At 44.6% G+C, this 14,604-nt stretch overlaps 1 protein-coding gene across 1 annotated transcript in view; it reads right to left on the minus strand.

The window, feature by feature from the left end:
• IGSF11 (immunoglobulin superfamily member 11) overlaps positions 1-7,554 on the minus strand; it is a 171,822-nt gene extending 164,268 nt beyond the window's left edge. The window contains exon 1 of the mRNA XM_035114595.3: positions 7,156-7,554. Within this exon, the coding sequence (XP_034970486.1) occupies positions 7,156-7,225 (70 nt within the window). The 5' untranslated portion in view covers positions 7,226-7,554. The remainder of the gene's footprint in view (positions 1-7,155) is intronic.
• Between the last annotated feature and the right edge of the window lie 7,050 nt (positions 7,555-14,604).

Here is a 14,604-nt window from a genome sequence, read left to right on the forward strand (position 1 = left end):
AAGCACTTTCCAAAAGCAAATGACTACAGTAGGTAAATACTTTGGAGCAACAATGCCAACAGAAACGTCAAAAGCAAAAACTTAATTGCTCTTCAAAGGCATGAGCAGGCTTTTAAAAGCAAAGAAAGCTAGCTTATCACTCCGATGAACTCCAAATATGTTGTTTGTGCAATTCTCATTGAAAGAAACTGTTTACAAGCACTTTTGAATACTGTATTTTAAAAAGTATAATAGTAGCATCCTGACAAATAGATGAGTCACCAGAAAAAGTCGCTAAATATCCCCTAAGGGGTACCAGGGGGAATATTGCTTATTTTGCCATAAGATGTAAAATGTTCTCTAGTGGTTAAGACTTGAACCATGGAGCCAAGAATATGCCATCTACTCATTCCACTGCAAGTCCGAACTGCTGAGTACCCCTACTTCTGTTGCAAAATATGGACGCAAGCTATTTTACCTCTCCTCCAAGAGACCTTGCAAACAGCACCCCAAGTTACAAAGATTTGAACATTTGTACTCTATACCACTACAGTGGTACCTCGGTTTATGAACACAATTGGTTCCGGAAGTCTGTTCATAAACTGAAGCGTTCATAAACTGAAGCGAACTTTCCCATTGAAAGTAATGGAAAGTGAATTAATCCGTTCCAGACGGTCCGCGGAGTAAGCTTTCATAAACTGAAGCAAACTTTCCCATTGAAAGTAATGGAAAGTGGATTAATCCGTTCCAGACGGGTCCGCGGAGTACTTAAACTGAAGCGTTCATAAACTGAAGCATGGGTGTAATTGGTTCCGGAAGTCTGTTCATAAACTGAAGCGTTCATAAACTGAAGCAAGCTTTCCCATTGAAAGTAATGGAAAATGAATTAATCCGTTCCAGATGGGTACGCAGCGTTCATAAACCGAAAATTCATAAACCGAGGTGTTCATAAACCAAGGTTCCACTCTAAAGGGATTGGGGCACAATGTAATCACCTTTTCTGCCAAGCAGTGAGGAAAAGGCAATGCAAGGGAGATGGAATACTCTATAGCTTAGACAAAATGCATAGAATGTTTTGGCTGGCCATCATGTATCAGCCAATACATAAAGTAAATTAAAGGCTGCCATTGCTACATAGCGGCTTTCAATGTAGACATTGCTGAACACACAACAAGTCTAGTCAATTGCAACTCAACACTATCCCAGATTAAAGTCACAATGTTGAACAAGTTCTCACATATGGGTCATTCCATGCCGAATCACCTGGTGCATGTGCTCTCACGACTCAGATTTTCTTTAAAAAATATATATGTGTAGATACCTATGAGATAAGGGACGCGGGTGGCGCTGTGGGTCAGAAGGTCGGCGGTTCGAATCCCCGCGACGGGGTGAGCTCCCGTTGCTCGGTCCCTGCTCCTGCCAACCTAGCAGTTCGAAAGCACGTCAAAGTGTAAGTAGATAAATAGGTACCGTTACAGCGGGAAGGTAAACGGCGTTTCCATGCGCTGTGCTGCTTCGCCAGAAGCGGCTTAGTCATGCTGGCCACACGACCCGGAAGCTATATGCCGGCTTCCTCGGTCAATAAAGCGAGTTGAATGCCGCCACCCCAGAGTCGTCCGCGACTGGACCTAATAGTCAGAGGTCCCTTTACCTTTACCTTTGAGATAACATCAAATTATTTTTAAAAGATTTTTGGGTCCAAAATTTGGCGGAGAATTAAAAAATTTTATTATTATTTTCACGTGATTTAGGCTAATGCAATTTCTGCGTCAGTTTAGAAAAAACCTCCTTTTTCGCTTATTTTTCAACCGATTTAGTTTATTTTGGTATCAAAACAAAGCTAATTGTGGTCCCTTTCAAAATAAGGTATAAAAATGGTATTGCCTAAGTGCCACAGAAAAGGGTCATCGACCATTCAAAGTGAATTTTTTATTTTTATTCCCAGTAGGTTTGATGAGCCATAGCGCCCAAACCACAACTAACACATTTCATATTTTTTTGTAGAATGGAGATGGTGTAAGGGCTGGGAACAACCTTGGTGGGATATTCACAGCAGAAAGAATCACAGGTGGACAGAGAAAATAAAGATCACTGGGAGGCCTGCTCAGAAACATTTCAAGTGGATTGTACTGTATATCTTTTGAAAGCATATGCCACTGCTATGTATATCAAGCATATACATACTATGAGTAAATAAATAAAAGTTTGTTTCAAAAATAAGTTTATTACAAAAAAAAATCCTGATATGGTATTTGAACAGAGGTTTGTTTTTTTAATGTCTGCTTCCCACATCCCACCCACCCCACCCCCTGGAAGAGGCAAAGGAGATTTTTTTTTAAAAAAAAAAGTCCATACATTAACTACTCAGTACATACATTAGTTAAAAGCTGGATGGTGTCATACTCTGCAAGCAATTGTGTCCATTTGTCCAAACTGTCATTGCTTAACAGAGAACAGATCTAGATAGTCTCTACAGATGTATCAGAAGCCTGGATCTGGCATGCTGATTCTGCCGTCATTCTGAATGCATTGGTTTATAATTAGAAAATCTTGGACAAAAAAAACCGAGAACATGTAATTATTTTTGCTACTGATATAGGCATTGAGAGAGTGGCTTACACAGACAAAAGGAAGTATAAATCTGTTTTGCTGCACAGTGATGAATAACTGTTGAAAAGGCTTTGATACTAGTGAAGAGGGAAATGCTGCTTCCTTTTAAAATAGATGGTACAAATACCGACCAATGGACAATGCAATCTTGAAATCAATGCCAAGTCCCATCTATTTGAGTAAGACCTGCAGCACTTCTAGGCTCTGGTACACCATGTTAAGCCTTCCAATGTCAAGATGAAAACTGTTCTGATACTCACCATATTTAACAGTGCTTCCCTTCTGTCATTCAGCCTTTGCTGTTCTCTAGTTCAGAAATAGATCCATGACAGTCTACAACTCTTGTCAGGAAGCTTTGGGTAACTTCCCTTCCTATAAAATTCTGTTCCATGGTGTACTGGAAGCAGTACAGTACTTTCCTCCCTGCTGTTGTTCCTTCTGTACAATATACTTTTAGTACAACACTTTAGTACACAATTGTTGTCCATTTACTGCCCTGTGTCCAGCAGTCTTCTTTAAAGGATGCCCTTCTGGGCACATTGAATTTCCCACCAGCAAATGAACTGTGCTGCGTACCTAAGTGTTAAATATTCCGCCGCACAAATAGCTAATTCACTGGTACTGTAGTTGCCCTGTGCAATGCCTTCAAACAAGTTGTTACTGATGGTCACCAAACTTGGATGGCCTTAAATCATCAATTTTAGACAAATTCATAAGGAAATGGCTACCAGTCATGCCGATTACCCTTGAGGTTGGTCAGGAGGCTGCAACTAGTGCAGAATGTGGTGGCTAGGCTGCTGGTGGCAGGAAACCACCTTCACTATATAGCACCTTGTTTGCACGATTTGCACTGGCTGCCAATCCATAACTAGGATAAGTTTAAGGTTTTGGTACTAACATATAAAGTTCAGGGTTAGGTTACTTGAGATACCACCTTACCCCTTATAGATCCAGTAGATAACTGCATTCTGAACCGGAGTTTTGCCTCCAACTTCCAAAAATATCAGAAGCCTGTTCCACAGTAACTTGGAGCAGGGCTTTCAGGGTGGCTGCCCCTTTGGTGGAACAGCATTCCTGTTTAGATACAACACATGTCCACTGTCTGTTCTTTTCTGGAGACCACTGAAGAATTTTTTGTTTCAACAAGCTCTTCTACCAGGATGAAAATATCTCTTTGCCTTGGGCTTAAAAAGAATACAAAATGAACATCTATTTTTTGTTATTTAGGGTGCTGTTTTAAAACTACCGTATGATCAGCTGTTTTTATGTTATATCTTTAAAGCACCTTGAGACACATGCAAAAGGTGATTTATGAATTCATAAATAATTATAATTATATTTATCAGCTCAAGTATCAGAGGCAGTATGCCTCTGAATACAAGCTGCTGGGGATCATGAGTAGGAGATGAATATTGCCTTCATGCCTATGGAAACCCCTCTTCTGTGACGACAGAAGAGTTGCTTCTAATGCTTGGAAAATTAGGAAAGAGCATGCAGTACTGCAGACAACCACCCACGCATCTCCTAAGAGTCAGGGGTAGCCAACATGGTGCACTTCAACTGGTGTTAGGACTACAACTCTAATAATAAATGATCACTTGGCTATGCTAACTGGAGTTGAAGGACAGCGGCAGTCCAAGAAATGAAGGGTGTCTCTGGAGCTACCCTTGACTCTCCTAAAACCATTTTCCAACAGACTCAACTGATGCTGAAGAGCCATATGCCAAACAGCCAAATAAATAAGTCTATGAAAGTTACCAGCCTCCTTACAGACTGAGCATAATTGCAAATTGAAATTTCACTTTATTCACTAGGGCTAATCTGTGCAATGAGAAGGGGCACTACCAACCCTAACACTGCCGGCCACATCACAGACATAGTTGGGAAGGAAGTGAAATAATGGGAATGAAGCAGCCAATCCAATTCTGACAGTGGCCTTTCATGTCTCATCACCTATGGCTCCCAGGCAAGTGCTTAAATGCAAGGCTGTTGTGGACCAACTCACTTATCATTCTGTCCAATTTCAGAATAAGCATACAGCACTTGCAAGGAGTAAACAGCTAAGGGTGCTCAAATACAAGGGGGACAAGAAATGGGTGGAAATGAAGCATTATACACACTGCATACCAAGACTAGGGGCTGTGTACATACTATATACATTTAAAGCACATTTAAAACACATTCATTCCCACAAATAATTCTGGACTGGTATGTAGTTTACTGCAAGCAGGATTACAATCCCGGTAATGCTTAACCAACTACAGTGCCCAGAATTATTTGAGGGAAATAATGTGTTTAGAATATGTATAGTGCGTGCACAGCCAGGAAAGCTGAGCAGAGGTTCAACATTAGCACAACTGTTTAAGGAAATCCCAAAACTGATAACAAGCACAAGGGAGTGCTGCAGACCTGAATTAAGGGAGCATTGGCAAAGGCACAAAACCAATTGCAGTGCGGCTGGTGGAGTTCTGCATCTGGATCATAGCAGCAGGGGTCTGAGTCCTTCACTCTCAAGCTTCAGCAGCACAACAGTCGCCTGCCAACGCACCACATGCTGTTGTGACCAAATCGCATAATCCAAGAAGAAGAGGAGAAACCAGAGTCACAAATACCTTACTTACTAAAATACCCAATGTGACTTGAAAAACTGCACCACAGCAAGATGCGTCTCTTCCTTTTAAATCACTAAAGGTATCAAGGAGTGGTAAAAGTTCAGCACTTCACACATAACTATGAGCATGGCGACTCTTACTTAATAGTTGCATGTAGTCAAACCAGCACAATAGCAAAACTGATCCCTGCATTCCTGTAAATTTCTAAAAACTTAAGAAAAACAAACAATTCTTAACTCCCATCAGTAAACAGTTGGCATGAGATAGTGTTGAAATGAAGATAACTCTGTGACTCCCAGTTCTTCCCAGCATTTGTAAACTGCACAACAGTATCACACTCTGATCCTAAGCATGATCATCTGCAAGAAACTCCCATTCGATTCATTTAGTTGCTTCCAAGTATATTTAGAGTTCAATCCATGCACAGTTCAACTCTATGGAAATCCAAAGTGAAATGCATCATTTTGTCACACACAAATGTAAACATTGCTAAAACAAATCTGTTAGCCCATCTTAGTGAGGTATTAATGATTCACATTTCTGTCCCCAATGATTTCAACTGTGTTAAATTTTTTTAGAACAAATGGTCAGAGACACTGAATCTTTTCTATCAGAGTACAATAATTGCTACCTATAATTAACAGACCAAAACTTCTTTTTTAAAGTTTTAAGACACTAGGATTGGAACATCCAAGTACTTACGGTTGAAACAGATTACACAGAAATAGTTACTCTACTATTGTATAAAAACTGTTTTTGAATGTGTGTTTCAAAGACTATTTTGTTGTATTAAAACAGAAACAATTAGCATAAAAGCAGTAAATAATCTGGATAAACTATCAAATCAGATCAAATGCAGGTATCCTGGGCTACAGTCTTATTTGGGAATAACCCGAAGTGAACTTTAATTCTGTAGCATGTTGGTTTGGGCTGCCTGGGAGGGCTTTATACACTTTTCAGTGCTCCTGTCCTTCTCAACAAGAAAGTTCTCCTAAAACAAACTTCCCCGCATGCTTTCAGAAGAACCAGTGTTCAAGTCAATACCTTGAAAATTAAAGGAAGTCCAGCATTAAGAAGGAAGCACTAAAAATGAAGCATCTGCAATGTAGAATAATGAAGTGACTAAGGCTGTGGAGAGCATTGCTTAGTTTTTAAAGATTACTGCATGTTCTACAACTGGGAAAGTGGACCTCTGGGTTATAACCCCCCCTTTTTAAAAAAGAGGCACAGTAAAACTACGCTTTAATATTAAATACTGTTATTTTGCTTGTGTGTGTTTTGTATATAAACTGTCAGCCCAACACGCATCTTAAAACGAAACAGAAAACACACCCTATCCACGCCTGGTGGAAATAAGCTCTCAGCCAACCTTTATACCTCTGCATTACAAAAAGAGAGGAAGAGAAACATTACAGGAGAAAGTAAGGCTTTCCCAGCTCCTTATAATAAAACCACTTCTACAGCTACAGTCCCTTGAAAGGTCGCTGGATCAGAACGGACTTTCTCTCCCTCTCTCTTTCTCTCTCTCTCTCTCTCTCTCTCACACACACACACACAAAGAACTCCTTTCAAAATCCGTATACAGTACATTATTCTCTCTTTCAACGCTCTGCAGAGGAGAAACAAGCAGGGCAAGGGGAGCGGTTCTGATTATTCTGCAAAAGCATCGAGGCGCTTAAGGCGGCACTGCTAAGGAGGACGAAACCCTCCTCGCACACTTACTCCTCACTCTCCGGGACTTTACAGCAACTTGCTTGGTTCAGCAAAATAAAAAAGCCGCCTTCCCCGAGAAGCGCCCGGCTCCTGGGCTTGGGCTCCGAGTCCCGGACGCCGCCGCTCCGCCCGACCCCCGCAGCACCAAAGTTGCGAGTTCGAATTCGGCGCAGGGAAGAGAGGGAGGAGGCTGCATGCCTTTCTTTCCCCCCGCCCGCCCCGTCCAGGCACCCCCGCTTACCTCTCAGAGACAGCAGCGCCGCCAAAGGGGCCACCCAAAGCCCCCAGCCCGACGAGCCCTTGCAAGTCATGCCGGGCGCGGGGAGAGCAGCTAGCGAGGGCACCTCGGTCAGCGGCCGACGGCGCTTCCTCGGCTGGCAGGCAGCTCGCCTAGCGGGCGCCCCCCGGGGGGCTCCAGGTGCCTCGCCGCTCCGCAGCCCGGCCAAGCGGAGCTCCGAGCCGGGGCGGCTCCCGCTGCAGCAGCGAGCCGCTCCGGCTCCTCCCGCTGCAGCAGCTGCTGCCACCGCCGCCGCCGCTGTCCCGGGACCGCCCGCCCGCTCTCGCACCGCCTGCTCCCCGGGAGGCTCTGTGCGCTCCGGAGCCCCGGCAGCCCGGGGACGCAGCCAGGCTCGCAGCCGGCCCGAGAGCGCAGCCTGGCGGCCCCGCCGAGCTCCTACGGCGCCGGAGGACTACGAGGAGGAGGCGGCGGTGGTGGAGGAGGAGGAGGAGGAGAAACGGCAGCGGCGGCAGCTTGCCTTTGGCCGCGCCACGCGCACTCGCCGCCGCCCCCGCCAGCCTGGCTTGGGCTGCCCCGGGTGGGGCGGCGGGATGGTGGGGAGGAGGAGGGGAAGCGCCCGGCCCGCTGGGCCTCAGGCGCCTGAGGGCGAACCGGCGAGCGACGCCCGTTTTCGCGCCCCCCCCCTAAAAAAGGCGGGCTTTTGGAGCCGCGCGCGGGCCGGAAAGTTCCTGGGGAGAGTTACCAGCGACTCAGGAAACGGGCTGAGGTGGGTTGGCGGGGGGGGGGGGGCGACGCACCACCTGAAATGGAAGAGGGAGGGGTTTTTCTTTTCTTTTGACTCGCCTCTCTCTCCAGAGAACGGCCTCGCACGTGCGATGGAAAACTGCTGAAGTTGGGGGACGAGGCTGCTTCGGCCGACGGGGTGTTTTAGGGGGAAAGAAAAGGTGGTCGAAACTCCCCCCCCCCCCACACGGGAGCCTCGGCGACGGCGGAGCGCCGCTCGGGGATCACGTGCAGCAGTTCCCCGGAGTTGCACCTGCATTCTCCTCCCGGTGACATTGCAAAAAAGAGCCCGCCGGGGCATTGCTAGGGGGTAGGGGGTGTGTGCGGAGCTCCTCTTGAGGGAGCTTTGGGCTTACCGAAAGCAGTTTTAGATGTGTGGGGAAGGAGGGGGGGAGTTACGAGAGACATCAAAGTATGCATTTAAAAATAATAATAACTATTTTTTAAAAAAATCACCCAAATCAGCCATTCGCATCTCTGCAGAGTGTTGCCTGAGCTGCACGGAACCCGGGCAGAAGAAATGCATTAATTCTGACTTCAGAGACATGCTTGCAGAAGGGCTCGGAGTCACTCGTGCTTCCAATAGTCACAGTTCTGGGTAGTAGCCAAAGCCTCAGAATGGAGATTGCAAGGTTAAAAGTCTGATTCCCGAATGGGACAGCTGCAAATTCCTGCATTGCAGGGGGGGTTGGACTAGAGTCACTGAGGGTCCCTTCAAACTCTTCAGTTCTATGGTTCTAGGTACTCTGGAGCAGAGTGCAAGCAAGACAGAAGTAAGGAAAGGTGGGGCGGGTGACAGTTTGGACATGTGACTTTGAAGGAGGAAAGTTTCTCCCTGCCATTCAACTTCATAGCAGAAGACTCCTAAGCGTAGGAAACTGTCCATCTAGCTCAGTACTGTCGACACTGACTGGCAGCAGCTGACTAGGGTTTCAGACAGGGAGTTTGTCCCAGCAAAACCCAGAAATGCCAGAAATTAAACCTGAGGCCTTTCCCTTTACTGAGCTGTAGCCTTTCCCCTGGAATTCCAGGTTCCAGCACAGGCCAGGAACACTTTTCTCCCACCCTGTTGTATGAGAGAGATGAAAAATTGCATGTTCGTCGTTTTATTTGTCCCACGTGGGGCACCTTGTGGTGATGTCCTCCACTTATCGCCTCGAGGCCACTATCAGGCTGCTCTTGAAGGCCCTTGGAAGCTTCAGCCTAGATCATATTACATCATTGCTCCAGCTTCTGCATTGGCTTCCCATATACATTGAGCACAATTCAAAGTGCAGATTTAGATTTATAAAGCTTTATGTGGCTGAGGCACAGTATACCTTGATTCATCTCCTGTGTTCTTTCTTAGCCCTGAAGATGAATCCAGGGTGTCCTCAGTTGACAACCTCCAATGCATCGGGTGCAGGCAGCAATGGAATGAAGACATATGCTCTTTCTAGGTAGCTACACCATAATCTTAGGAATGCATAATTGTTGGCGCATCCTTGAGTAGCAATAGTCCAGGGGTCAGCAAACTTTTTCAGCAGGGGGCCGGTCCACTGTCCCTCAGACCTTGTGGGGGGGCCGGACTATATTTTGAAAAAAAAAATAAACGAATTCCTATACCCCACAAATAACCCAGAGATGCATTTTAAATAAAAGCACACATTCTACTCATGTAAAAACACCAGGCAGGCCTCACAAATAACCCAGAGATGCATTTTAAATAAAAGGACACATTCTACTCATGTAAAAACATGCTGATTCCTGGACCGTCCGCAGGCCAGATTTAGAAGGTATTTGGGCCGCATACGGCCCCCGGACCTTAGTCTGGGGACCCCTGCAATAGTCCATCTTATACATCACAAATCCCAATGCCTCTGGGCTAATGGTGATGTCAAAAACCCACCAGAATAAAATAGAAGCACTGATACTATTGCTGTAAGACTGAAGGAAAGTTGTGCAGGAGAAGATCAGTGGAGCTGGAAACTGCTTTAGTAGGCCTTTAGTTGTGTATCTTCACGAAGATGTGCTGATTGCTATCAATAGCTGGCTTTCTTCATGACTTGGGGGCACCTCCAGGATTGTCAGGGTTTTTGTGTGTGCTGGCGGGATTCAAATGCCTACCAGAAAAGTTAAGTTTGCACAATTTAAGTGCTCTGTTACCTAGTGCAACAATTCCACTTTTAAAAAGAAATTGACTTTTTGTGGTTAGAAAATGCATTGAATAGTGTGGAATGAACAAATGGTTAAAGGGAAGATGTGTAAACACCCCACAAGCAAATCAGAACAAATGCAGGATGAATGTTGCCTAATCCTCTTTGAAAGCCATCTAGATTGGTGGCCATCAGTGCCTCTTGTGGGAGCAAATTCCAAGTTTAACTAGGTGCTGCATGAATAAGTATTTTCTTTTGCCTGTCCTGAACATTCCAACATTCAGCTTCACTGGATGTCCACAAGGGAGAAAAAGTTACCTACTTTCTCCAAACCATGTATAATTTTATACCCTTTTTAATGTTGCCTCTTATTCATCTTTTCCCTAAACTGAAAAGCCTTTCCACAATGCTGTGGCTGCTTTTCCTCAAAGGTGAATTTCTCCATTCCCTCGATCATTCTGGTTGCCCTTTTCTGAACCTTTCCCAACTCTACAATATCCTTTTTGAGGTGAGGCAACCAGAACTGGACGCAGTATTCCAAACGTGGTTGCACCATAGTTTTGTATGAGAGCATTATGATATCGGCCATTTCAATTTTAGTTTCCTAATGATCACTAGCATGGCATTTGCCTTCTTCACAGCTACAGCACTCTGAGTTGACATTTTCATGGACCCCCCCCATGCGATTGTTCACCACCAGTTCACGGCTCATGAGCGTATGTGTGAAATGAAGATTATTATTATTTTGTCCCAGCTTGTGTCACTTTACACTTGTCTAAACTGCCATTTTACCGCAAATACACTCACATTTGGATAGGTCCTTTTGTAGCTCTTCGCAATTTCTCTTAGCTTTACCAGCCCCAAACAGTTTAGTGTCATCGGCAAACTTGGCCACCTCACCTCCCTTAACTGCAACATTGCTTATGAACAAGTTAAAAAGTGCAGGTCCCAATACCGATCTCTGAGGGACTCCACTTTGAACATTCATAGAATGATTGAATTGTAAAGTTGGAAGGGACCTGAAGGGCCATCTAATTCAACAACATGCCATGCAATGCAGTCCATGGCAGTTTGTCCATTGATTCAAACCAGCAATTTCACAGTGGAGTTCTTCGAGAACTCTCAGGTAGATGCGATCTGGATTCAGTGATTTCACATTTTAAAAAAAGTAAGCGAGGGGAGGGGAAGAGTAGGCAGGGGGCAGGGGTGTTGGTGACAGTGAAGCAACCCTCACTTGTATTTAAGATAAAAATGGAAGGAGGGCAGAACAGAAAAGGGGGGGGGCAGGCTGGGGGGGATGAATTCACCTGGTCCAGGGCCTCTTCAAACCTGTCGACAACTCTGCCCCAGAGTCTGATTCCGCTACAACTCTCCACATCCTGGCTTCTAGCTTTCTGCCCTCTTGAATTCATCTAAACTCTTTTTTGCTTGCCAGCTTTCCTTCTATGTACTATTTGGACTCCCTCTTCCAAATCTCTTAAGCTAACCAGCCACTGGCAGAGATATTCAGGGGGGTTGGGCTGGGTATTCATCAATATGCAGATGATACCCAGTTCTACCTCTCTTTCAAATCAGAACCAGTGAAGGCAGTGAAGGTCCTGTGTGAGTGCCTGGAGGTGGTTGGAGGATGGATGGCGGCTAACAGATTGAGGTTGAATCCTGACAAGACAGAAGTACTGTTTGTGAGGGACAGGAGGCGGGCAGGTGTGGAGGATTCCCTGGTTCTGAATGGGGTAACTGTGCCCTTGAAGGACCAGGTGCGCAGCCTGGGAGTCATTTTGGACTCACAGCTGTCCATGGAGGTGCAGGTCAATTCTGTGTCCAGGGCAGCTGTCTATCAGCTCCATCTGGTACGCAGGCTGAGACCCTACCTGCCTGCCGACTGCCTAGCAGGAGTGGTGCATGCTCTAGTTATCTCCCGCTTGGACTACTGCAATGCACTCTACGTGGGGCTACCTTTGAAGGTGACTCGGAAACTACAACTAATCCAGAATGCGGCAGCTAGACTGGTGACTGGGAGCGGCCGCCAAGACCACATAACACCGGTCTTGAAAGACCTACATTGGCTCCCAGTATGTTTCCGGGCACAATTCAAAATGTTGGTGCTTACTTTTAAAGCCCTAAATGGCCTCGCTCCAGTATACCTGAAGGAGCATCTCCACCCCCATCGTTCTGCCCGGACACTGAGGTCCAGCACCGATGGCCTTCTGGCGGTTCCCTCACTGCAAGAAGCCAAGTTACAGGCAACCAGGCAGAGGGCCTTCTTGGTAGTGGCACCCGCCCTGTGGAACGCCCTCCCACCAGATGTCAAAGAGAACAACAACTACCAGACTTTTAGAAGGCAACCCTGTTTAGGGAAGCTTTTAAGACTACTGTATTTTAATATTTTGTTGGAAGCCACCCAGAGTGGCTGGGGAAACCCAGCCAGATGGGTGGGGTATAAATAAATTATTATTATTATTATTACCGGTATTATTATTATTATTATTATTATTATTATTATTATTATTATTATTACCAAAATAGTAGCAGAGTTTTGGACTAAAAAGAGCAGTGTGCTAAGACTACCTAGCACAAATGCTTCCCCCATTTAGTGATTATTATATGTAAATATCATAATACATAGAACATGAACAAATTGGTTGTGGGGGTGGAATTGCCAATTGATTGCTTTTATTTTAGCAGTCTGCAGGTAGATATTACAATGCATAGCAAGTTCAGGCAACATGAATTAAGTGCCGAGGAAATGTTATGCATCAGACGTTTCATTTCTCCAGAAGGACAAGATAGCTTCTGGGTCTGTGTAGATAAGAGCACCATACATTTCAGCAGAATGCATGCAGCTTCATCATTCAAATACCACTTTGTCTCTATGCTCTTGGTCTGCAGGATAAAGCTCTTGCACTCAAATAGTTGGGTACTAGATGCATACTCCCCACACTGCCAGAATTTTTTTTATCAACTTTCCAGTTTTTAAGGTCAGTTTGGATGAAAAATAAGCTACGAGGACTTCTTCCATTTTGCTAGCCAGGTAATTTCATGGTGGGATTCTTCCTTACAGGTAACTCTTATACATCTTGATTTGGAGCTTATTACAAGTGTGCATGATACTGCAACCTTAGAAGGGAAAACCATGCTGTTGAGGACTCTGTGTGTGCAGAAAACATAGGGGGTGTTCAAACATAACTAGTCCCCAATCCACTTCCTAATTTATTTCTGTGCCAATCTGTTAATTTCCATGTACCCTGAATATTACGATTTCTTACCATTTCTGTGCTTTCTGTGTTTTCTATAACCACACTTAATACTTAGAGGCTTTCCTTGTAATTGCAGTTTAAGCTTTCCTCCTCATATTTCAGAGAGCCAGTGTGGTGTAGTGGTTAAGAGCGGTAGACTCGGAATCTGGGGAACCGGATTCTCATCTCCGCTCCTCCACATGCAGCTGCTGGGTGACCTTGGGCTAGTCACACTGCTCTGAAGTCTCTCAGCCCCACCCACCTCACAGGGTGTCTGTTGTGGGGGAAGAGGGGAAAGGAGATTGTTAGCCGCTTTGAGACTCCTTTGGGTAGTGATAAAGCAGGATATCAAATCCAAACTCTTCTTCTTCTTCTTCTTCTTCAGTTTACTGCCCTACTTGCCTCCTACCTTCTAGGTTGTGGTCTTCTGCAGCCCCTTACTCTCTTGTCATAGTTCTCTAAGCTTTAAACTCAAAAGGTCAGAGGTAACTGGGGATCTGATTCATCTTGCATATTGGTGGGTCTACCTTTCCACTCGACCTCTTAATCTCAGAACTGCATCTTTATATCTTTCTGGACTGAATATCTTCCTAAGAGGCGGATGTGTGTTGACTGGATCACTATCTTAAGCCATCTTATTTTTTTGTTTGATTTTTTTCTGAGCTAGTTCTCTCCACCTCTTGGTGGTCTCTCTGCCAGTTTTGTTTATTCTTCTCTGCCCAGAGTTCTACACTTTTAGCAGCTGAATAGCAGCCATGTAATACAAATTTTGCACATGTGCATTTTTATGTAGGAAAAAGCTTCACTTGTTGAATTTGTTGTTCAGGAAAGTTTTTAATGTTTGATGTCATATTGTGCTCTAATTTGTTGGACGCCACCCAGAGTGGCTGGGGGAACCCAGTCAGAGGGGTGGCATATAAATAATAAAAATAAATAGAAATATTCCTTCCAGTAGCACCTTAGAGACCAACTAAGTTTGTCATTGGTATGAGCTTTCATGTGCATGCACAATTCTTCAGATACCATGCACATGGAAGCTCATACCAATGACAAACTAAGGTGCTACTGGAAGGAATGTTTCTTTTTTCTTTTTATTTTGTTTTGACGGCAGACCAACATGACTACCTACCTGTAACTATATAAATAATAAATTATTGTTATTAGTATTTCTGTTATGATGCTGAAATACTAATAACAATAATTTATTATTTATATAGTTACAGGTAGGTAGTCATGTTGGTCTGCCGTCAAAAAAAATAAAAAGAAAAAAAATATTGTTATTAGTATTTCCGTTATGA

The sequence above is a fragment of the Zootoca vivipara genome, chromosome 4, assembly GCF_965207765.1.
Source record: "Zootoca vivipara chromosome 4, rZooViv2.hap1.1, whole genome shotgun sequence".
NCBI lineage: Eukaryota > Metazoa > Chordata > Lepidosauria > Squamata > Lacertidae > Zootoca > Zootoca vivipara.